Genomic DNA, 24,001 nt, shown 5'->3' with positions numbered 1-24,001 from the left:
AAGCTAACATTTCCAGTGATAAGACTCCAGTTCTGTCCTCAGTTCAATAATAGAATACACCTGGAATGACCTCTCGCTGCCGGAGTGAGGCTGGAAAAGACTCAAAACACTTTCTGCTGCAACTGAAAGACGGTTTACTCCTGCACAGCTTTTGTTTCATGTTTTCAATTTTCAGTTTATATTTTATCAATTAGGTGACAAAGTTAGATTATACATCCATCTCAAGAAACCTGATTAACTTTGTGACTGAATTAAACATTTTCTCTGTTTTAACAGTGAGAATATGGTTGGTAAGGGACATTTTTAAACGTGATCTTTTCCAATAATCCAAACTGAAACAAAAGCTTGTTGTGTGTTGCTGTGCTGTTGTTTTGTAGATACTTTTTTTTTTTTTAAACCAAATTTGGCTAATGGAAGAGATACTGAGAATATTTTTTTTTAGTCAATAACATTCAATGGGTCATTATTGCAGTGAAAAAACATATATCTAAGTGTTATCATAAGCTAATGTGTGCTGTGTTAAGTTGGGTCAAGCTCGCCTGAGCCGAGGTGCCAGAGATCAAGTGATGCCATCAAGCGTTAATGACAGAAGTCCGCGGGCCACGACCAGCCGCTGATTTATCCTCACCGACAGTGATGAATGATTCATGGATACGAGAGGGAGACTAGTGAGGGCACGCGGTACTGCTGCTATTTACTCGCTCTAATGGCCTGAACAGGTTCCTCCAAAATAAGTGATAAATAACTTTAATTAGTAGAAATAGAAATTAAATGAAATTCTGTTTAGTAATTACAAAGAACTTATTCAAATCACATGTCAGGAGGGAGTTCTGTTGGAAAAATGGACCACATGTTTTCATGACTCCATGTCAAAGTGCCCATAACTCACAAGGAAATACTAATTGTTGGAGAACATGTTGTTGCCTGGAGGCTCACCATTATCATGTGGTTTGGGACTGTCCTGTTGATCAGAAATATTGGACTGAGATTAACAAAGCACTGCAGTCAGTTTTTAGCATCCCACTCAATTCCCTTAAAACCCCTGCTATGGACACAATACAATGATACCTTTGGAGTTTACTTCTGGCAACAGGGAAAAGGCCATCACAAAAAATGGATGACACTACATAACAATAAACAGTAGGAAAATGAAAAAGAAAAAAGTCGGACTAAATCTGAAAATAGATAAAACATACAAATTCGGGACTAAAAGTGAAATTTATGTTGGACACTGTGTGTCGTGTAAGATGTATTGCCAATGAACAAAACTCACAAACATAGGAACTTGTTTTGGTGATTCGGTGCAACATACAACGATGAACAATAATAAAACAACATATATAAAATCAAAAAGGGCATGCATTAAAGAAAAAACTATTACCATTTACTATAGGATCAAAATAAAAATAGGCTTACGATGTACAGAAAATTACGACTTTGACAATAAGTACACCATCACCACACTTTATACAATGATATCGCCATTACAGAACCACTGGGGCATTTTCCAACTGCGCAAATACTTGGGATTTGGGCTGCATGATATTGAAGATTTCAATATGCAGTGTTGGGAAAGTTCACTTTCTACATGAACTAGTTCAGTTCATAGTTCACACATTTTAAAATGAACTAGTTCAGTTCATAGTTCACACATTTTAAAATGAACTAGTTCAGTTCATAGTTCACACATTTTAAAATGAACTAGTTCAGTTCATAGTTCACACATTTTAAAATGAACTAGTTCAGTTCATAGTTCATAATTCGAAAATTTGAACTAAGTTCACAGCTCCAAAAAATGAACTAGTTCAGTTCTTTTTTCAATATTATGCAATCATTTTTCTAAATTATTTCCACAGCCCAAATACAACCACAGGCAGCAATTATGTTATTAGTTTAATGCTGAAACTATGTGTCAGATTTCATATTCATATCCTTCAAATCCTTACCCAGGATTTACATTCACATTGAAGGGACAGACTTCCCTCATTTGTTGCTGTCCATTCAGCCCACACTAGTAGCAGTAGTAGTAGTAGTACTAGTAGCAGCTTTCAGCCCCACAGTATATTCTCAAAAATATGAGGGAAAACTTGCTGGGAAAGGTTTGCACATAAGTGTTAGATTGTTCCCATCCTCACCGACCTCAACATAAAACTCACGTAAATGGTCGTAGCCGGGCCACTCCTGCTGCTCTGTTGACTACACGTTGCGGTCGCGTCCGTGCTGCTTTTTGTTTTGATGCGCATGCGCAGTGCGGTGCGACACGCAAAATCTCTGTCTGCGCGATCTATCGCCTCTACAACTGGAGCTCTCACACTTGCCAGACACAGGCTCTTTCTGGGCAACTTAACGGTGTTTTTCGCCTGGAAGTCTCTAGAAATCTGACACTTTATCGAACGAAAATAAAAAGAACGAAGGTGCCGTTCACAGACACCAGAATGAACGCGTTCAAATTATCGTTTGTCGGCAGTAATACCGTTTGTTCAGTTCACGTTCACCAAAATTATGAACGCGTTCATGAACTTTCGTTCAAAGAACGCATTCAGGTACAACACTGGCAATATGTGGTACGGTGGACGGTGGCAAAGGCGGTTAGCGCTCTTGCCTCCCAAGAAGGAGATCGTGGGTTCGATTCCCGGACCAGACCAACATCACATGATCTCTCTGGGTGGAGTCTGCATGTTCTCCCCGTGTTACCGTGGGTTCTCTCCGGGTTCTCCGGCTTCCTCCCACCGACATGCATGTGTTAGGCAAAATTGGTGACTGATGGTGGTGATTGATTAGTGCCCTGCGACAAGTTGGCCACTGTCCAGGGTGTACCCCGCCTAAGGCCACAGCTAAACCAGGTTGTCCATCTGTCAGATGGACAACCTTTGTGTTATTAAGATATATTTAGAATTTATATTTAGTGTTTATATATCTATAGTTAGACACTTTTGCTATGTATTGTGCAGCTGTACTTGTACTTGTGGTTTCAGGTTTTTAAAAGAAAGTGAAATGATTTGAGTGAAACATATATTTGTGGTAAATTGGATGTCTTTAAGAATATTTTGAAGCATTTTGGACATCAGTATAATTAAAAAAAATAAAAATAATTATGAGCATAATGTACTATAACATAATGTACTATAACATACAGATGTATAACATACAGATGTATTTGCCTTGTACCAGGGTTTGGGGGTGTGAGACAAAGCTAAGGGATTCTTTAGACAAAATACATACCGAATACATTTGAACAATTAAGATTAGAAAATTAAGATCATAATACAGTGAAGGCATTTTGGCCAATTTACTTTAGCAGATACTGTGTACAATGTGAAATAAACGGCGTAGTAAACTCAGGTTATGGTGTTGCTGTTTTATGTATTTTCTGACAATTTCCCCCACTGTTCATTGATTGACCACATCCTCTCTCTCCTTCCTTTTCTAATCAAATGAAAATCCTAAATATGGAACTTACTGTAAGCTAAAATGAATGACCTCATCATCTCAAATCAATTAGTCCATCCATCAATGTTCGTTGGTGAAGTACACTCTGCAGGAGCAAGAGAGAAGGGAGGACGGTTTAGAAATAGAGCTTGCAAATAGATTTAACTTTTCTGTCATATTAATATAAGATAAGATAAGATATTCCTTTATTGTCCCACATGGGGAAATTTCATTGGTGCAACGCAGGTAGATACAGAGGTAGATACAGAAGAACAGATCACTTATAGGAAGTCTGAAAAACACTTTCAGTAGAAGATCTCCTATAAATAAAAACTCCCATAGACAAATAAATAAATACATAAATACATAAATACCATTGCATGTGATCACGACAGTAATTGCACATGAATATGTGTCACGACAGCACATATATTGCACATGAATTTCACAGTAATTGCACATGAATTGCACATGAATTCCAACAGCAATTGCACATATGACAGAATTGCACATGGTTAGGTCAGTATTGCGAGTGTTCAGTACCAACAGTGTTTGTTATAAAGTCTGACAGCAGCAGGAAGGAAAGACCTGCGGAACCTTTCCTTCACACAGCGAGGGTGGATCAGTCTCTCACTGAAGCTGCTCTCCAGAGCGGAGAGAGTGTCCTGCAGGGGGTGATACTCATGGTCCAGCATAGATGTGAATCTAGCCAGGACCCTTCTGTCCCCCACCTCCTGCACCGAGTCCAGAGCTCAGCCCAGGACGGAGCTGGACTTCTTGATGACTCTGTCCAGCCTCTTCCTCTCCCTCTCTGTGATGCTGCTGCTCCAGCAGGCCACACCGTACAGGAGGGCCGATGCCACCACAGAGTCATAGAAGGTCTTCAGGAGTGGCCCTGTCACTCCAAAAGACCTGAGTCTCCTCAGGAGGTAGAGCCGACTCTGGCTCTTCCTGTACAGTGCGTCTGTGTTATGAGTCCAGTCCAGTTTGTGGTTCAGATGAACACCCAGGTACTTGTATGAGTCCACTCTCTCAATGTCCCGTCCCTGGATGTTCACTGGTGAGGGGGCAGTGGGGTGGTGTCTGTGGGGTACTGTCGTGATCACATGCAATGGTATTTATTTATTTATTTGTCCATGGGAGTTTTTGTTTATTTGTAGGAGATCTTCTACTGAGTGTTTTTGAGACTTCCTATAAGTGATCTGTTCTTCTGTATCTGCCTCTGTATCTACCTGCGTTGCACCAATGAAATTTCCCCATGTGGGACAATAAAGGAATATCTTATCTTATCTTAAGTCCACCACCATCTCCTTGGTCTTCCCCGCGTTGATGAGGAGGTGGTTCCGCTGACACCAGTCCACAAAGTCCTGCGCCAGTCCTCTGTACTCCTCGTCATCCGTGATGAGTCCGATGATGGCAGAGTCGTCAGAGAACTTGTGCAGGACACAGCTGTCCGTGTCATGTCTGAAGTCTGCAGTGTAAAGGGTGAAGAGAAAGGGCGCGAGGACAGTGCCCTGGGGCGCCCCCACACTGCAGGTCCGAGTGTCAGACACACAGTTCCGGGCTCTCACAAACTGGGGTCGGTCTGTGAGGTAGTCCAGGATCCACTCTGCCAGGTCATACTCCACACCAGCCGTCTCCAGCTTGTCCCTCAGGAGCAGCGGCTGGATGGTGTTGAAGGCGCTGGAAAGATCGAAGAACAGAATCCTCACAGAGCTGCCAGGCTTTTCCAGGTGAGAGGGAGAGCGGTGCAGCAGGGAGATGACGGCGTACTCCACTCCGATGCCAGACCGATATGCAAACTGCAGCGGGTCCATGGCTGAGCTAAAGGTGGAGCGGAGGTGGTCCAGGACTAGCCGCTCCAGTGTCTTCATCAGGTGGGACGTGAGAGCCACTGGCCTGAAGCTGTTGAGGTCTTTGGGGCGCGGTGTCTTAGGCACAGGTACCAGACATGAGGTCTTCCAGACCTGTGGTACCACCCTCAGCTTCAGGCTCATGTTGAAGACATGCTCCATAACTCCACACAGTTCATCTGCGCAGGACTTAAGGAGCCTGGGGCTGATGCCATCAGGTCCTGCTGCCTTCCTCACTTTAATCCTCTTCAGCTCACTCCTCACCTGTGCTGCTGTGACAGTCAGTGGTTGGCAGGGGGACCGTGTGCTGGGGGGATGGGTGAGTCCAGGCGAAGTGGGGAGCTGATGGTCCGGGGCAGATAAGCGAAGAGGAACAGATGCAGGGCATTGTCCAGCTGTGGAAGAGGGAGCATGCAGCTGTGCAGGGGGAGGGGCGGGTGACCGATCAAACCTCAAGAAGTGAGCATTTAAACCATTCACCCACTGTAGATCCCCCTCTGTCTGGGCAGGGGGGGTTTTGAAGCCCGAGATGGTTTTCAGGCTCCTCCACACTCCCTGAATGTTCTTTTGCTGCAGCTGCTCCTCCATCCTCCTCTTGTAGCCGGCCTCAGCCTGCCTTATCTTCCTCCTCAGCTCCTTCTGCACAGTCCTCAGCTCCTCCTTGTTCCCTGACCTGAAGGCTCTCTTCTTCTCCTTCAGCAGAGCCTTCAGTTCACGGTTAATCCATGGCTTGTTGTTTGGAAAACACCGCACCGTCCGGGAGGGAACAATGTTCTCAAAACAGAAGTTGATGTAGTCCGTGATGCACTCTGTGATGGTGTTGATGTCCTCCCCATGTGGGTCATAAAGCTCAGTCCAGACAGTGGTGCTGAAGCAGTCCCTCAGAGCCTCCTCGCTCTCAGCAGACCACATCCTCACCTCACGGGACACCACAGGCTGCCTGCGCACGATGGGTTCATACACAGGCCTCAGATGTACAAGGTTGTGGTCCGAGCTGCCCAGGGGAGGGAGGGGGGAAGAGGAATAAGCCTCCTTGGTGTTGGCAAAAAACAAGTCCAATGTTCTATTCTCTCTGGTGGGGCAGGTAACATACTGGGTGTATGTTGGTAGAACAGAAGAGGGAGAAGCGTGGTTAAAGTCACCAGAGACGAGGAAGAGAGCCTGTGGGTGCTGTGTTTGCAGCCTACAAGTGCAGGAGAGCAGTGCTTCACAAGCATTTTCAGCATTGGCAGACGGGGCCACATAGACTGCGATCAAAATCACATGTGAGAACTCCCGGGGCAGATAATATGGCCTCATGCCAATAGCCATAAGTTCAATATCCTTGTTACATAGCTGCTCCCTCACTGTGCAGTGTTCGGGTTTGGACCAGCTCGTGTTCACATACACCGCCAGACCTCCACCTCTTTTCTCGTTCTGTCCGCCCGCAGCAGATGAAAATTGTCCAAACCTACAATAGAGTCTGGCATTTCTGCTGTTAACCAGGTCTCTGTGAAAATCCCTATAAATCCTCTGGGACCGCATGAGGCTCGCTATTTCCGTCATTTTATTTTGAAGGGACCTCACGTTACCCATGACTACGGCGGGAACCGACTTCCTGTTTTCTCCTCTCGGAGTTTACGTCCAGCCCGTCTGCTTCGTTGCGTTTTCCTTAGGATGTCCGCCGGGATAACGTGACGATCTCCGGGTAAGACGACTGTTCTCCGCAGTTTCATTAGTTCCTCCTTTGTGTAAACGCGGTACGGCGCCGGCCGGGGGGCGGGGCCGGAGCCGGGGGACTCAGAGCCAAGGCACATCGCAACGACACGACGAAAACACTCAATCCAGCCGAATAAAGTCAAAACAAGTTAATTTAAAGCAATTCCAGTGCGTGTCCCGATCGTTCGTGAAGTTCCTCTTTCATATAAACGTGTATATAAACGTGTACCGACGACACGCCGTACTTTAGCGCGGCCGGAGGGCGCGGGGAGGGGCTGGTGGGCTCGCTCGTAGCTAGCTCACGTCACAACAACACAACGAAAAACGCTCAAATCCAGCCGAAAAAAGTCAAAAACAGTTGAATTAAAAAACTATTCCAGCGCGTGTCCCTATCGTACAGTAAAATAGAATAAAATATTCTAACTATATTTACAAAATATAGGAGATAAAGCACAATAAGTGTGAGAAAGAAGAGAGAGCGTTTACACCGGGCTGCCAGCTGTACCAGCGCCTTATGACGTGATATATCCTATTTTCTGTTCATAAATTAGGTTAGGTTATTGTTAATGATTATTTACAACACGTTATGTGTATATTGTATCAGTAATGGGTATAGTGGAATAGGAGAAACTTTTCAATCCCTGGACACAAGGATCTCTGCTGCACAAAGAATGAGGTGTAACTAAATGTTCACTAAATATAGGGAGATGGAACGGTCCCAGGGGGCGCATGCAGGCTGAAGAAACTTTGGTGCAAATTCATTTTAGTTATGATTTCAGTTCTTCAGAGTGTCACCCAACACCATCCATAGGCTGACCTCCCCTCCCCCGATGCCCCTCACAGCAGCGTGCCCCGGTCGCACCAATCTGCTCAATAAACAAGCCCGGGTGGACACAGACAGTGGATAATGGTTCACCTGGAGGTGACAGCAAAAGAAAACAGAGCTCTTCGCATAACGAATGGAGATAGAGATAAGCTCAGCCAAGCACTTAGGAATCAAGATAAAGGATTATCCAAACATGTCCAAAACTGAAGACATTTTCTTCTGCCGCAGAGCTCAGCACTGCATTAGGCTGTGATCAGTTACAACTTCAAACAAATAATAACATTTATTGTATTGTATTTATTTTATCTATTTAGTGGACTGGCAGTTCTAAATGTTGCAGCTGTACAAAATGTTTTTTTTTAGGATTCAACCATTTGTGGAGAGAAAAAATTTGATCTTTCTAAAAATATACACCTTTCATAGAAAGCATTTGCTCCAACTCGTGTTACAATTCAGGTGATGTATTGAGCTCACGCCACATGCAGCCAACATTATGTCAGAAAGGCCTGAAGACAGACAGGGTCAGCAGCCTGTGGCTACAGAAGCCTTAGTCAGGATGTACAACACAACTGTACATGTGCGGATGTTTGAAGAGACGCCCAACCTGAGAGCAATTTGTTGGGGAGGTCTAGTTAAAGCTAGCATTAAATGGGGCTAGCTCTGGTCTGAATGCTAATGAGCCGATCCCCTTCTGAATGGAGACATCAAAGGCAGAGGCTCCCTCCCTCGCTTGCCCGAGTGCAGGCCTGCTGCTATCATTACACTGAGTGGGATCCTGTGTTAGTGTGTGTGGGAGAGAGACAACATGATGTTTACATTAGGTCTATTCTTTTGGGACTGTGCAGCATTCAGCCATGCTGTGACACACATCACACCAACAACCTGCTACTACTCATAATTAGCCTCTATTCACAGAGGCCTCATTTAGCGAGCTATTATCAGAGATCATTGTTATTTCCTCTATGTATATGCTCGAGTCCCACAGAGACTAGAATAACTCTCACAGATAACTGGGCTATTTTGGTTAACCCATTTGTGTACACAATACTGAAGAAATACAACTAAAGGATGATTCCCACAAGTGATTTCTAAGCAATTAATAGAGCCTGGAAGTCTTTGTCTTTTTAAAATTAATGCCACGAATATGCTATTGTCTCTGAACTCGAGCAGCCTTTTAGACTTTCACTTTAATTATACACACTCCAGCTCCATTGGGTTACCTATGAAGACTGATCATTTTGGTTTCCTTCTATCATGTGCCCAAGTTTAGGACTTTCTAAATAAATGGATTGGATTATATTACATTTACCTAATAAATGAATACTACAAGTGTTTTTGGTTAACTCACTAAATGACTTGAACATGGACAGCCACAGCAGCCAAGCTCAGAGTACTGACCCTCACACGGCTCAGGTGTGCAGGCCAGTGTGATGGACGATGGGGCTGTGGAGCTGCTCCTCAGTCGAGCCCTGGAAAGACATTAGGGAGATAACAGGGGCCTGTATGAGCGCCCCTTTCCTCCCACATCACTCCTCACTGCCACCACAGATGGGGGTCCTCACATGCCAAGCCACACATCGAGCAGGAGAGGAAAGTTCAGAGTTACAGCTTTAGAAAACATCTTCTAGTGATAAAGACACTACGAGATAAGGTCATGTTGAGCCCGCTTCAGATTAGGAAAATAAAATGTACTGCTTTGTTTTGGGGTGAAACACTGCAGCTCAGTGCATAAGTGGATCTCTGTAATCTACTTACACAAAACCTAAACTCAATAGATTTTTCTATGCGGCAACAAGTATTGTTCCTATCTTTTTTATTGTATTTATGAAAATCTAAATGGAATAAATATGAATTAGAAAATGTAGAAAAGAGATTACGTTGGTCGTATTCCTCCACTGTGGGGCTCTGACGGGGGAGACACAGCGCCTGTTTTTGTCATATTTGTTTGTTTGATATCATCAACACACACAAAATAATACTAGGGTTCTTTCTCCATAATATTACACATTTTTCATGAAACAAAACAAACAAAAAAGAAGCAAACAATTGGTAATTACTAAAAATCATAAAAGTCATGGTTAGAGATGTCATGATTATTAGGTTAATCGATAACCGTGATTGTTTAGGTCACAATATTATCAAAAGAACCCCCAAAAAAATCATTGTAATAATTTTAAAAAAGCAATTTAAGTATTTTTGTTCAATATAAAGCCCAAAATAGACCTAAATGTAAATAACTTTTTTTTTAATCTGGCTGCTTTGGTCATTTATTTTGTCTTTGAAATGTAGTTTTTGTGAAGCTGGTCACAAGCTTGAGGAACAGTAACATGTTAGACCACGAGAAATAAGGAAAATTCAAGATTTCACTTTTGTTTGGCTACAGTCTAAATAACCGTGAATAATCGTGATTTTTTTTTTCTCTCACAATAATCGTTACACTAAAATTTTATTCCTGACATCCCTATTCATAGTAACCACTTCAGGATGACAGAGATTTCATTGACAATTTTCATAACATTTGGGCTGGTGTGGTACTTAAAGGCGGTATGGACGATTTTTCGGCGATTTGAGAACGCAGGCGGAAGTGCACATGCGCAGTCCCCCGTGCGGACTGATACAACACACACGTGCGTTTGTTTATTAGCGCAACGGAGCGCATCGCATCTCTCGTCTCCCGTAGATTTCTGTCCACTTCTGCGTCAGCTCGAACTGTCTTTCTCAGTCTTCATTTTGCCCCGTACACTGAGGGAACTATATTATGATAGATCCATGCGCTTAGGCATGCGGAAACGTGGGGACGAGCCTGACGCGGCTGCAGGTGAGCGGTAGGTGCGTTTTATGATTGATACGTGGCAGGACAAATGATTTATCCACGCCACGAGGAAATATGATACAAAATTTGCTGAAAAAAAATCGTCCATTCCACCTTTAACAAAGAGAATGTTTTCCTTGTAGTTGCAGTGACAGAAGCCTCAATGCACGTCAAATACACAATAACGTGGCTTTGAGATAAGAAGAAATAAATGGCTTCAATTATAATTCCTCAGGAGATGACCAAAGATGTTCTTCAAAACTCAACTAAATTTCACCACAACTGATCTGAAACGGAGCGATCAAAAAACAACCGCCTATTAATAGTTCAAGAAGAACCTGGGTCTATCAACGCGGTGGAGAGCCGGCTGTTTCCCACAAAATAACGATAATGAAAACATAATAGCACAGAAGATTGGTTCATGCGTTTCTCTCGTCAAAGCGAATCAATACAGAGTTGACTTCGGCAGAGTTGGAAGGTGATCGGGAATACGCCGCGCCAGGGCTTGGTTATGGAGACGCATGTTGGCGACCTATGACCTCAATCAGCGGAGTGCTTTAGATGGTGAAGGGCTGAGGGCCTCTCCTGTTCCGCGATAAAGGGAGGGCCGCCATGAAACGCCTGTGGGAAAGTCTGCCCATGTCTTTTGTGTCCGGGCAGATGAGAGCTGCTCCAGGCGACGTGGTTGGACGCGTCATTCAACCTTGATGTTTATTGAAAGTTACTTAGAAATGTTGTCAATATCATTCCAGGAATCGCCTCAAAATCTATGACGAATGTGTGTGATGTGCACATATGGACAAGTACAGGATTGAACATTACTTGAGACCAATATATGTCGCAGTAAAATCAAAGTTCTCAATCTGACAGAAATGTATGTTGTTATTTATTTAATTAGTATTGAAAAGGGCAGATTTTATTCATGATTTTCCTTAGTCGGTGTAAATGAGCCTGGATTTAGTCTCGGTTTGTCCCTGTTAAGTTCTTATTTTAATATAATTGAAATTATTGTGTCAAAACCGAAAGATATTTTATAATAAAATCAATGGTCTTACTAAAATTATCAACAAATAAAATAAATTTCAATAATACATTTTATTCATAAATATTATCTATCTGGAAGCCTTCAGTCCTTTATTTGATTAAAATGTATTTGTCATGCAGCCCTACTAACTAGCCGAAAAGATGAATATTGCAAAGTAGTTTTAATGACGCATTTGTTTTTTATAATCTATTCAGTGTCTTCAAATAGAGGAACATACAGCCTTTTTTCATTAGTCCCTTCTTTGTTAACACGTTTTTTGTACCCTGCAACACATTAAAAAAAGGTCACCAAATCTCCGCCCCGAAAAAGTGTGAGAGCCGAGAGAAAGCGGAATAAGGTCAAGTAAGTACAAGTGGAAAAGGGCAAAATGTATGTCAAGAAACAACTTTAATGGGAAAAGAAATCTGCCATTTCAACAATATTATTTGGGATTACTCTGGATATTTGTCGAATGTACTGGTTCTTTGCATTCAAGGTGAACTTTTTACTTATTTATTATTATTTTTTTCATATTATAAGATTTGAGCTGAAAAGTGACCAAAAAGTTACTTCATTACATTTAACTAAAAACTTTGTGTTTTATTTAGCCGTTACATGTTTTCTTTACAGCATGATTAGAAAAGGGTTTACTGGGATTATCCTAATTTTGAATGATCATAATCATTGATTGTCATAAAGTAGTTTCAATATTATCGTTTATCATTATATTTTTGTGATAGCAATATACCATGTACTTGAAAACAGGTCTAGCAATGCTCATACGCAGTAGTTGAACTAGCAATACTTCAGCAGCATCCATAGTTGACAGCATTACTTCCAATGTGTATCCAGTATCACCAATCTGCTATTACCAAGTGGTACTCACTAAACAAAAAAGTATTTGATGCATGCAATGTACAAAAAGTATCACAAAACATTGCTAAAAGTCATGTCAAAAGCAAAAAACAGATCTAATACAAATGTCAGGCCAAGTTGCTTCATTATACTATAACTTTTGGATGCATTCTTCCCGTTAAGAGTAAATACTGGCATTCCTTCCCATATATGACCATGACAAAAAAATGTATTATTTCAATCATGTCAGTGTAGCAGTCCAACTACAACTCGGGACAATAGAGGGTTTGGACATTTCCCGACCTTTTACTTCCCCTGTAGCTTTGATGATAATATTCTGGGGCAGAGAGCTAAAATAATGACCAGTTTCTATGCTCGGTGCACTAATGTTGTGGCCAGTACTACACTTACGGCAAATATACCTAGCCTGTCATGAAACAGTGGAAAAGTGCAATTTCAGAAGTGCAAGTTTAATTGTTTTAATGTCGAGAGCGAACAGTGAGACAGTTAAAACACAAAAAAACATGTACTCACCTCCGCCTCCTCCTAGAAGACTGGAGTTTGCTGGAAAAGGGGAGAAAAAGAAAAAACAAACGTCAGTACACATCATTTAATAAAGAAAGCGAGAACATAATTTTCCACAATGCCAGTATTGACTAAATGATTTATGTCCAACACAATTGTTTTGGATATTTTGCAAAATGCAGTCACAATCTTCTGCATTTTGACAGCGCTTTACTCCTGAATAACTACTATCTGATATCTGGCTGCTCATTTTTTACATTCTCTATCTGTGAATGACAAAATTGATCATCGAAGCGAGCGGCTGCCAGTAAGGCCTTTTCACCACCGACTTGGCAACGCTGTGTGCGATTCACTCAGCAGCTAATCTCAATATTCACTTCTTGGCTGATTTCTTCCTTGGCAACACGACAGAGGTTGTGCTCAATAAAACATGTGGTTCATTAAACGCAATTAACAGTGGCCCACAGTGTGATGCATTTGTATCTGCCCCTGCGCATAAAGAACCCGCTTCTGCACGGCGACGACTGACGAGGCGCTTTTTAATTCCGATTTCCACAACTTGAGCGCGGTGAAAAGGCGCAGGCTTGTGCTAACAGATGTGCATTACCATTTCTCATTTTCTTTCAACCACAGCCTCAATAGTCGCAGTTATTCTGAATTACGAACCGGCTCAAAAACTCATACGTCTGTACAAATGCACCTTGTATCAGGATAAATATTAGCTTAACTCCTTGTTTTGTACTGTCATTGGGATGGGACAAGATCGTGCACATATGTGGGGAATTATCTTTTTGTGGTGGCAAATCAATGTTTTTTTGAAAAGCTGTAGGTCAAAAAGCGGTGCTACAACAACAGCAAAAATAATAAAATAAAATTACATAATGAATGGTACGGCCAGCTCTTTATTCATTATGTGAAAGTCTGGTCTTGTCTCATTCTCGCAGATGGACCCGCTCTTCCCTCGCCTTATGGGAAATGCATCTCCACACTTAACTGTCATGCATGCAAATGAAACTACACAATTATTCTGTGCAGTGCAAAATATATAATTTTCTTAGCATAGCAATAACACTGAGATTGAGATATACAATTTACCAGTTTACATATACCGGTAATGTTATTCATACTAAATTACATTGTGGATGCAAATTTCAAATTATAAAAAGATTGTAGATTGTCTCTGGTACATACAAACTATCATAAACTGAAATGTACAGGTTCAGCTATATTCACCACAGTGACACATTACTTTCTTTTCTAATACGGTGCAGCTTTATTACATGTAATTTCAAGATTGGAATAACTACCATCTGCCTGAACCACATTTCCAAAAATTTGAGTCATAACTGTAACATCATTTTAACGGTCTTCTGTCCCCGCTATCATTAGCAGCTAGCGCCATTAAAGTCATATTATTTCTTGAAACATTTGGAGGATAATAACGGATATGTGGTGTTATGGTGCAATAGCTCACTGGTTAATATTTTTGGATGTGCTTGTAAAAACGGGGCGCTCTCACATCCAGTACCTTCCAGTGTCACAGATATTGCTCTGCTCATTGTCCCCATCTGGAGGACCGCACGTTTGAGTGGCCGACGGGACAAAGAAAGCTCTCTCGCTGCAGAATTTGTTTAATCAAAAGGCCTTTGTTATGCATGTGCGCGTGAGCAAAGTCTATGGGCAGAACGTACAGGCAGGAAAAACAAGCCGTCTAAAAGGGGTGTACTGACAATCTACTGTCATGTTTACAATAGCACCTCTCTAGGTTGTTCTGTGATGAGAAAGACACTCGTGCTCCCGACGCCTTTGTTTAGCTCTGGAATCTGTCAACTATCAACAGCCTGCACGGGGACGGGTGAGGGGACGGGTGAAGGGTGAGGGGACGGGAGCACTTCTAATAAAGGGGGATACAATCTACACAAAGCAAATATATTATACAAGCCATGAGCCTAATATACTGAATTACATGCATTGCACATCATACACATATAAGCTTATATTGAAGCTGCAGGAATAAAAATAGTAAATAATAAATAGTAAGTAGTGAATTCATGCTTGTTTGATTGTTTGCAGTCATTGATATAATTATTGCCCTTTAGGCTTGACTCACTTGGATACTATTTTGTGAAAAAAAAATAGCTCAAAACCAATTTCAGAAACAAAACACATACTGTGTACTTATCAGCTAAATTGTACAGCACATTTAAATGAAAGCATTTATTTCATAGCTGTGTAAAATCTAAGAAACAATATTTTCACTTTCATTTTTTAAATCTCAGTCTTGTGTTAGTGCACTTCCAAAATCCGTACGGTACAGAGAAATTAACAATTGGAAACCAGTTCAAACAAACTACTCTTTTTCTAGTTCTTCACACTCTATCAGCTTAGGCCCGACTCCTGGGGAGAAATCCTATTAAAACACTGGGGTTTAATTATCTGACATTATGGAAATGCATACCTGAGGGGGGCGCTTCATTTACCCCACACTAATCAGACACAGGAGATGTACTTGGTAATCAGACTGACACAAGTCTCTGTGCGAGTGACTGGGACGAGTGGGTTGAGCTGGTGGGTTTGGTGAATATCACGTAGAGCTTTTGAGGGTTCAGACACTTTGTAATCACATGTTACTGGGTGGGATCATAGCGATGGCAGAAATAGCCCACCGGGAGACAAAGATAGCACCACAGGCATCTCAAGTTTTTAGTTTGTACGATGAATTTAAAAATAAGCAGGGCTCAAACGCTACTTTGTGACTCTTCATTTCTCCAGATCAGAACATCATTAAAAATCTTTTGCAAGTTTATTTCTTAGCTCACTGCGAGGCCTGTGCATACAAATACCAAACCAACAGTGTCAGTGCACTTAGCCCACAGCCACACATCACAGAAGACATTACATCCCTAAATGGATCATGACAACTTGGAAGCACTTCTTGAAAACAGCTGGTTTCCAGCAAATGCAGTTCAGGCCTAGTGATTAACACAGTTTGTAGTCGGGCCAACAAGAACCACGGGGGAATATGATGCTGCTACACCAAGTCCAGATAAGACAATTTTCTTTATCAAGAGGTATATATTGATCAAGCAAAACATTGTGACCACGAAGATGAAAGTAAGAATGCATGTTCTTGAATATATTTTTGAGCAATAAAAGTAGCCCCCACCAGAAAAGTTACATAGAGCACCTTTAAGTTACGACCGAAAAATGTATCCAGAAGTGAAACCCCTTTTTGCAGCTTAAGATTCAGCTATACTGTCCTCAGACAAAAAAGGTTTGGGTCAAAAAAGTAGGTTTAATGTGAGTTCTAGTTATAAACTAGCCCTTATTCCCTGCTCTGAGCAAGACTTCCAACTTGTATAAGCTCCACACATTTGCTCCTTTAGGGAGGCAGTTGGAGCGCCAACAATTAGCAATATCAGAGCCCATTAGCTTCGTCTTCTCCAGTAGCTGAGCGCCCATATGCAAGATGGCCTTTTAAAATTCATGTTTTATAGGTTTTTGACTTTACAGCTGCAAGACTCATCTTCCTTTTAGTGCCTTGAATCTCCCCAAGGCTTTCTATGATCAATGTTTGTTCAAGGGCAACGCCGACCTCCTCTGCACCACTAAAACAGCCCTGACACGACAACATTAGCTTAAATACCTCAGAGGTCTAGGGACGTGAATATTTCAGAATTCTCAAATGTTTCTGTAGCATTAGGTAACCATGTAAAAAGAAGTAAAGCAAAGAAATCTGCGGCCAGGCTCGGAAAATGTGAACAGATGCGACACAATAGGTACAGTAATCCAACTTATTTAACACTATTTTTTGCTTCAACTTTTTAAATGGAGAAATGTTATGCAAAATTGACTTTTAAAACCATGTTATAATTAATTTCCTTTCTCATTTACCCACTCAAGGTTGTAACTTTTGAATTAAGGGTGATTCAAGAAAAGAAAAACAACACCTCCGCTTGATACAGTGAACTGCAACAATCTGTAGGCGGGGCCGTCACCATGGTACAACAGCGCAGCGCTTTGTTGTGATGATGTTTACAGTGATGAAAAGTGAAAAGGGGCAGATGGAAGAGTTTTCAACCGGAAGTCAGGAGTTGTTTCTTTAATCCTGCCGTCTTTGATTAATATTGCAATTTAAAATGTCCAAAGCTGACAAAAGCATATTAATATTTGAGATTGATCTATTGTGTCCAAGCAATTTTCCTCATGGATCACATAAAGTTTTCCAACAGTCAACTTCAGTGTCCATTCCGGCAATACATGAGGTCTGGGTGGGGTAAACTTTGACCAGTCATGTGGCCAATGCTGAGATACATTGACCCTCATTCAGATTGACTATAACAAATGCATTAAACCCCGTGTCTACAGCCGAAATTGACCTCCAAAGTTCTAGTAACGCGAGTTCATTAGCCTAAATACGTTAGGAGGTACTTGAGCATGACTTTTTGAGAGTACCCCAATGTTTCCTGAGCTCTCAAGGTTCTTCTAGTTTGTAATGGCCCATTTACGGTACTGAGAAAAGAAGTATAAGGCCAAATGCTCCGGCTACGAGCTTCTTGGCCGTAGATCGCTCTACCACCAGTGAGCTCAGCGTGGCTCATAAATCTGAGTGGAGGGCTCCCCTGACTGCCCCGAGATGGCAGGTCATTAGGAGCTGCCGGTGCACGCAGCGTTAGGCCTCCCCATCAACTACATGCCTGCACTGTCACTACGGCAACGCCCACTTCCTGTCCAACCTCTGAACTCTGAACCCCTACATCAGGCTCGCGTTTTCTTCACCCAATGGTAACACAGCGGAGGCTCTGGTGTGTATTTTCACAGAGGAGATATATTGATAACAGAGCTGGAGACCGTGACAGCTCGAGTTTTATGGTTTGTGTCAAAAGGGTTAAAGGAGTTGTAGCTTCCAGTGTCATAGAATTTGAAAGGATTTATGTAAAACTGGTCTGCGTAAACAGCTAGGATCTGAGTTACATGTTCAGTGTAACCCCAAAGCCTGTAGGATTAGCGGGTCCTCCAGGTATTTTCCAGTCCTGAAGTCAAAACCTGGCCTAGACCTAGTTTGGTAATGCTCTATATATAAGACCTGGTTTAACCTGGTTGTTCAGGTTGGTAAAGTCTGATCTTTTTAAGTATCTATAAGGTTCTGCTTTAGTTCTTGGTTTAGTCTTGTTTGGACCTGTTTATTTATTATGTGATATTGTCCAAGTTGAGTTCAGTTTATGTATATTTGGTTTGATACTGGTCTGGTATAGTCCAGGTTTTAGTCCAGCCCTGGTTTTTATAGCCGGTCCAACACGAGTTAGTCATAATGTTCTAGGTTAGTCTGTTAAATAGTGTTTTGTAGAATAACACACATATAAGTGCTGCTTGCTTTAAAACCTTTGAAAATCACATTCCTAGGTCATATTATGGGAAGTGGCTGGACATAACCACAAAACCCCAAAGCCATAAATATATCCAGTTTCGACTATATGTGGCACCCTCAGTGAACCCCTTAAACACTACACATGCACACTAGCCTCATCCTCCCTGGGCACTCACACACCCCGCAATGAGCCCAGGGGTTAATAGTGTACTGTGCAGTGGCTGGGGGATATAACGGGCGCTACAGGAACCAATAAAAAGAAAAGTTTGAGGGTTTGGGATGGTTGCTCTTGCTAATAGATATGTCTACATATTTAGTTTTTTTTTTAATGTCTAAAATATAAAACATTTTGGATTTAAAAGTAGCAATAGCCTTACCACCTTGAGAATATGCAATCTCTTTTTGACATCACCAGCCCACTCGATTTCAGAACTATGTATGTATTTGGGCCTCAAAACTCCTGGTCTGGACACAATTAATGGATATCTTTGGAGCGTACTCCTGGCAGCAGGGAAATATATATCTTATATAGATATTTTTTCTAAACTATATTATCTGTGGTCTAAAACCTGTTTGTTATCAATATCCAAATTCCTAAAAAAAAAAAAAAAAAAGATGATTTGGATACTACTAAAGGAGTTGAAAAAATAATTAATTTCTATAGATTTTTTTGCTGTATCAGGAGGAGCAAATGAAGTACAAGGAAAAGCACGTACTCTTCATGCTTCATACTTAGATGGTCATTATGTTTTCTTGGTATTGGGATGTCTCGCTGGACGCTCGCCTTCAGAAAGCCAGTGGAGTGAGCGACTTGGCCAAATTCTTTTGACTTGAATAATGCAGCTTTCCTCACATAGAGACACTTTTCCAGTCCGCTGAGCCTCCTAACAAGCGCTGCTACACTGGCTCTGAAGATGTTCAAATTCATATGCCCCGCTACACATGTATTTATATGCACAAGCTCGAAATATGTTCAACTCAGGATTTCACGCCGTTTTCTTATATCTGTAAATCGAGTGCAAAGTGGATTTTTGGGGGAATAGAGGAGTTGTATTTTTTACATGCTGCAGAGCTGTCGAAATGCACGCTGTCTTGTCTGATAGCAGCAGTTGTTATTGTTGTTCTTTATAGCTGCAAATGGAGAGGTCCCCATGGAGAAAGGCTGAACCGCAGGAAAGAGTGGAGAAGGTGACAGAGTCCTTAAGGAGCAAGGGTTTTCTCAGTGTGCATTTATCGTAACAAAAAGCCTCGAGTCTGTTGAATTTAATTAACATAATATCTGTCAGTTTCGTACCCACATGTGCCCGTATGAACCATCTGACACCGACAGAGAGGCACTTCAGACAATTAATTACATACAGTGCTTGGACACGTTTGAAACAGTTTGGTAATCAGAAATGTAATAGTAAAGACATTGATATTAATATACAAATTTGAATAGTAATGTCTCACTTCATTGCTGTAAATAGACATCATTATTTTAGGGACATATTTATAATGCACGACTGGGGAGGAATTAATTTATGGCTTGTATTTGTATTCATCATCACTGCCCTATTAATTGTGGGTTCCATATAAATAAACATTTTCATTATTATTATTTTTTAGTTTTTTTTTTACTATTATATTGTGACCCGATTAACTGAAGAATAATAATCAACGCTGCCAAAATACTATTCTAAAACAACATAGCAAACGCTTTCTAAACGTAACAACGAAGCACTAAATTATGAACAATCAGTAATAATAAGTTCAATGACCCTATACAAGTACAATTTATAGTAAGATTGGTTTGTCACAAGAAATGCAAATGATGAGTGGACAGTTTGGCTCGAGGAGTTTTTGAGATGACTGAATATACATATGTAGAAATAGCATTTGGATAGACTTTAATGTTTACGTTCTCATTTGCTGTTTGGCATTTTGTCTCCGGGTAACAGCGGTTTAGAAGTTGTATGCAACAGAACAGAGTTTAATCTTGCATTTTGATTCACGACACTCATTACAATATCAGTGAGCTGGAGAGTGCTTCTTCAGCGTTTCCCCGTATTCTTTATACTTATGATCCGGTGTGATAGCAAATGTATTTTGCCCGTGTGAGATAGTAGCGGCGGCGGTGCTCTGGTGTCTGCATGCATCATGGTGACAACGGGCCGGTGTGGCTGTGATGAATCCCTGTTCCCGCGCAGACTTGTCACCTTCATAACAACGCAACAATAGCAGATGCCAAAGCCAGCCCACGCGTCTATTGTTATAATTACCTGACCTTCAAATCCACATTAATGAGCGCACTGGATGATCCTATTCTCTTTTATCATTTGGCTTTCCGGGCCCTCCTTTTACCAAACAAGGTCACCTTTCACTACACAGAAATATACAACCCCCTCATAAATATACATCCGCCTGAATCTTCCTCTGTGCAGCCCCCAATTCAAGAAAGTGTCAAGAAATGACAAGAAAATCAAGCTGTAGGTGGGCTCTGTAAAACGGCAGGGGTGGGTTTGAGCGAGGGAGCGCTTCAAGTTAGCCCAAACGGCATCTTTAATCTGGCTCAATTTGGGCTGTGCAATTAATCAAATTTTAATTGAGATAGTAATTGTCTAAATTGTCATGTCTAATTGTCAATGGTATGCTTGTTTTTTTTCATTGAGTCAATCACAGCCGATCCTCTGTCAGTAAAACCATGTGGTCTGGAGCAAAGTTCAATTTAAATGGCACCATTTTAAAGTCTTGTTTTTGTTTATTCAATCTATAGTTTTTAAACATTAATTGATCAATACCAGGAGGGAGATGATTCCAGATAATAAAGGTGTCTTCACAATTTCATTCCAAGTCAATTAAAGAAATTCTCAGTCAACTAAAGATATGCTGTGCCGTTCGATTTATTGACAGAAAAGTGGCATGGCGATGGCAAAAGCTCTCAAAACTATTATGTATCTCTATGATCTAGCAAAAACTGCACTCAGATAACAATTCATTCTAAGACAAATTATTTATTCAGAAAAATACTTCAAAATTGTGCATTTATATGTTAGAAAATGTATGTTAAATTCATGATTTTCTCCCAAACCTTTTGTTACTGCCACATAAATCCTTCTAATCCAAATGAAATAAAGTTCGAAAGAAACGCCATTGCTTGATTAATTGAGTAAAGGACGGGCGCGCTACAATTCTGAGTATTATAAATGGTAGAAGCTAAGCCAAAGCTGCCCTGGGGACAGGTAGACAGAAGACTATTCAGAGCTGGGATCAACCCAGCGACCTGTTGGTTGGTGGGAAAATTCGCTAGCCACTGAGCAATTGCCACCTCGGGGCTGTGCAAACAAAAGGTAGAACAGAGTCAGTGATGGTAAATTACAATACACAGTATTACAGTTACAGTAAGAGAGGATGACACTGTCAGTATTCATATATTGTTTGATCAAAGTAAAAGGAAATGTGCTTTTCTCACCCACATGTTGATTGCATTGAATAGCACACTCCACTAGTGTTTCAGAAAGAAGAGATCGCCTCTTCTATTCAACATGAGCTGAATACACATCAAGAGCATTCACACCTGTGATTTCCATTAAAAAAACACTCAATACATCAACATGTATGTAAAAACAAAGGTGGCTGCAATAATGATACTTATACGGAAAAATGCAGGTATTGTTGTGCTTCAAAATGACCATTACATTCGTTGACATAAAACACATCCAACCAAAGCAAGTAAAAGGAAAACATATTTGGTACTATAGAACCAGTACTTAAATCAAATTGTAGCGTTGTGTAGAAAGTATATGTAAATGTAAAAGTGGAGAGCAAATTCTGTATAGAGAAAAAAAAAAACATCACATATTTATTTCACAACAAAAACCATCCAAGCTCCCAATTATATTTTACTTAATCTATAAAAAATATTAGATGTGATGAAAGCCTACAGTTTATTCAACCCCATCAAACAGTGCAATGACGATTAATGCGTTCCCAATTCTTATTTGCAGCGGTGTCGTCTCGGCCAGCGTGAAATAAAGTGGATTTTAGCCCTAATTTAAACTGGGACAGCCGCCTCCTGCATTTCTTTATTTATGTACAGCTTGTTACTAGCAGATTCAAACTGTCGGAGCTCCTTCTCTCCCTCAGCCCCCTCAGCTCAATCCCCAGCAGACTGCAATAACTAGAATTTGTAGACACCGAGCCGAGACAGCAATAAATTGGACGTCCTAAGCCACTGAACTGCGCTTTCTAAATCAAATTCATTTTAGCATAGCACAGATTTCTTTTGCCAAAATATAAAACTTCCCAGATTCGAGCCTGCAAGTCTCACTGCACACAGCCCAAGACGGGGGCGGGCGGCTTAAGTGGATAACACTGCATTAAGGAAGCGAGCACCATCTTCGCAACGTTAAATGTATTTTAACTTCTCTTACTTCCTTACTACAATGCACTTAACCGGCACTTAAGAAGGACCGTTCCCACCAGCGTATATTTGATCACAGGGCTGCCAAGAGTAGAGACGGAGTGTGAAGAGAGTCCTGCAGACCGTCTACCTGCAACCAGCCTCAAATCAGATCAGAATCAGACGTGAGGCAGAGAAGGGATGTCCCACAATACACCCTTCCATTACGTCTTATCGCTTCAAAACATGCTTGAGTAATGGTTAAGAGGACTGAAGGTTGAGCAGTATTTTTATACAGTATGTTATTATTTTTGGCCCTGTTAAAGCTCCCGAACAAACACCAAACTCAACCTGGAGGTGCAATATATCCAAAGATTTAAGACTGTATTGTGATTTGTGAGTACTGTTTTGAAGATATGCAAAATGTGAGAGTATATCATTTATAGTTTAAAAAAATATATATATTAAAAGAGCTGATTGAAATAAAAATAAAAGGTATGTTGTAAACATTCAGATAAAGGTTATATTTGGAAAAATAATTCTCTACTTTTTTGCGATTAATTTGCAATTCATCTGATAATCAAACCTCAACTAATAAGTTTAAAGTCATGTTTTCACACATTTCTGATTAACAAATAACACATTTTGACTTTCGTTACCAGGGAACCCGTTACAAATATTGATAGACAAATGTTGTCAATATCGCCAACCATTATACATACACATTTAAAAATGTTAGTATTTTTAACAACACTCACACTTTTTGGACAAACTAAGTTATACATCCCCATTCAAATAACCTTTTATTATGACTGCTTTGACCCAAAATAGTCACACATATTTACTTTTTTGGTTCTACAGAAGAGAACACATTTACATTATTGCCAAACTAAACAAGTAGTAAGTAAGTAATTGAATAAGTATATATAAGTTGTATTCATTTATATTTAAAAACACCACAATGGCCCAAAATGCTTAACAAAGACAATATAAAACAAGATAAAACATACAAGACATGTAAAAACAAGGTAAAAAAAACAAGGTAAAATAAATATACTAAATAAATAACTAATACTATACTATCCTAAATAATAATAATGTTAAAGTCCTGCTTATCTTGTGTGAAAAGCCTGTGTCATGTAGCAAGATAAAAGCAAAACCCTTTTATTCTCATGTTTATGCCAGAATTAATGGTTGAGGTCAGGTCACTATTGTCACTATTAGAGAGTT

General features: G+C 40.8%; 1 protein-coding gene across 1 annotated transcript in view; it reads right to left on the bottom strand.

Annotated features, from left to right (window-relative positions):
* Positions 1 to 24,001, bottom strand: part of macrod2 (mono-ADP ribosylhydrolase 2) — a 583,152-nt gene that overhangs the window by 453,339 nt on the left and 105,812 nt on the right. Inside the window, exon 4 of the mRNA XM_072436382.1 lies at positions 13,032 to 13,061. Coding sequence (XP_072292483.1) covers positions 13,032 to 13,061 — 30 coding nt within the window. The remainder of the gene's footprint in view (positions 1 to 13,031; positions 13,062 to 24,001) is intronic.

The sequence above is a fragment of the Eucyclogobius newberryi genome, unplaced genomic scaffold (assembly GCF_026437365.1).
Source record: "Eucyclogobius newberryi isolate DKJ021-1_F unplaced genomic scaffold, fEucNew1.0.hap1 SCAF_8, whole genome shotgun sequence".
In the NCBI taxonomy this organism is placed as follows: domain Eukaryota; kingdom Metazoa; phylum Chordata; class Actinopteri; order Gobiiformes; family Gobiidae; genus Eucyclogobius; species Eucyclogobius newberryi.
The sequence above is the reverse complement of the archived record's forward strand: the minus strand, read 5'-3'. Positions and strand labels throughout refer to the sequence as shown.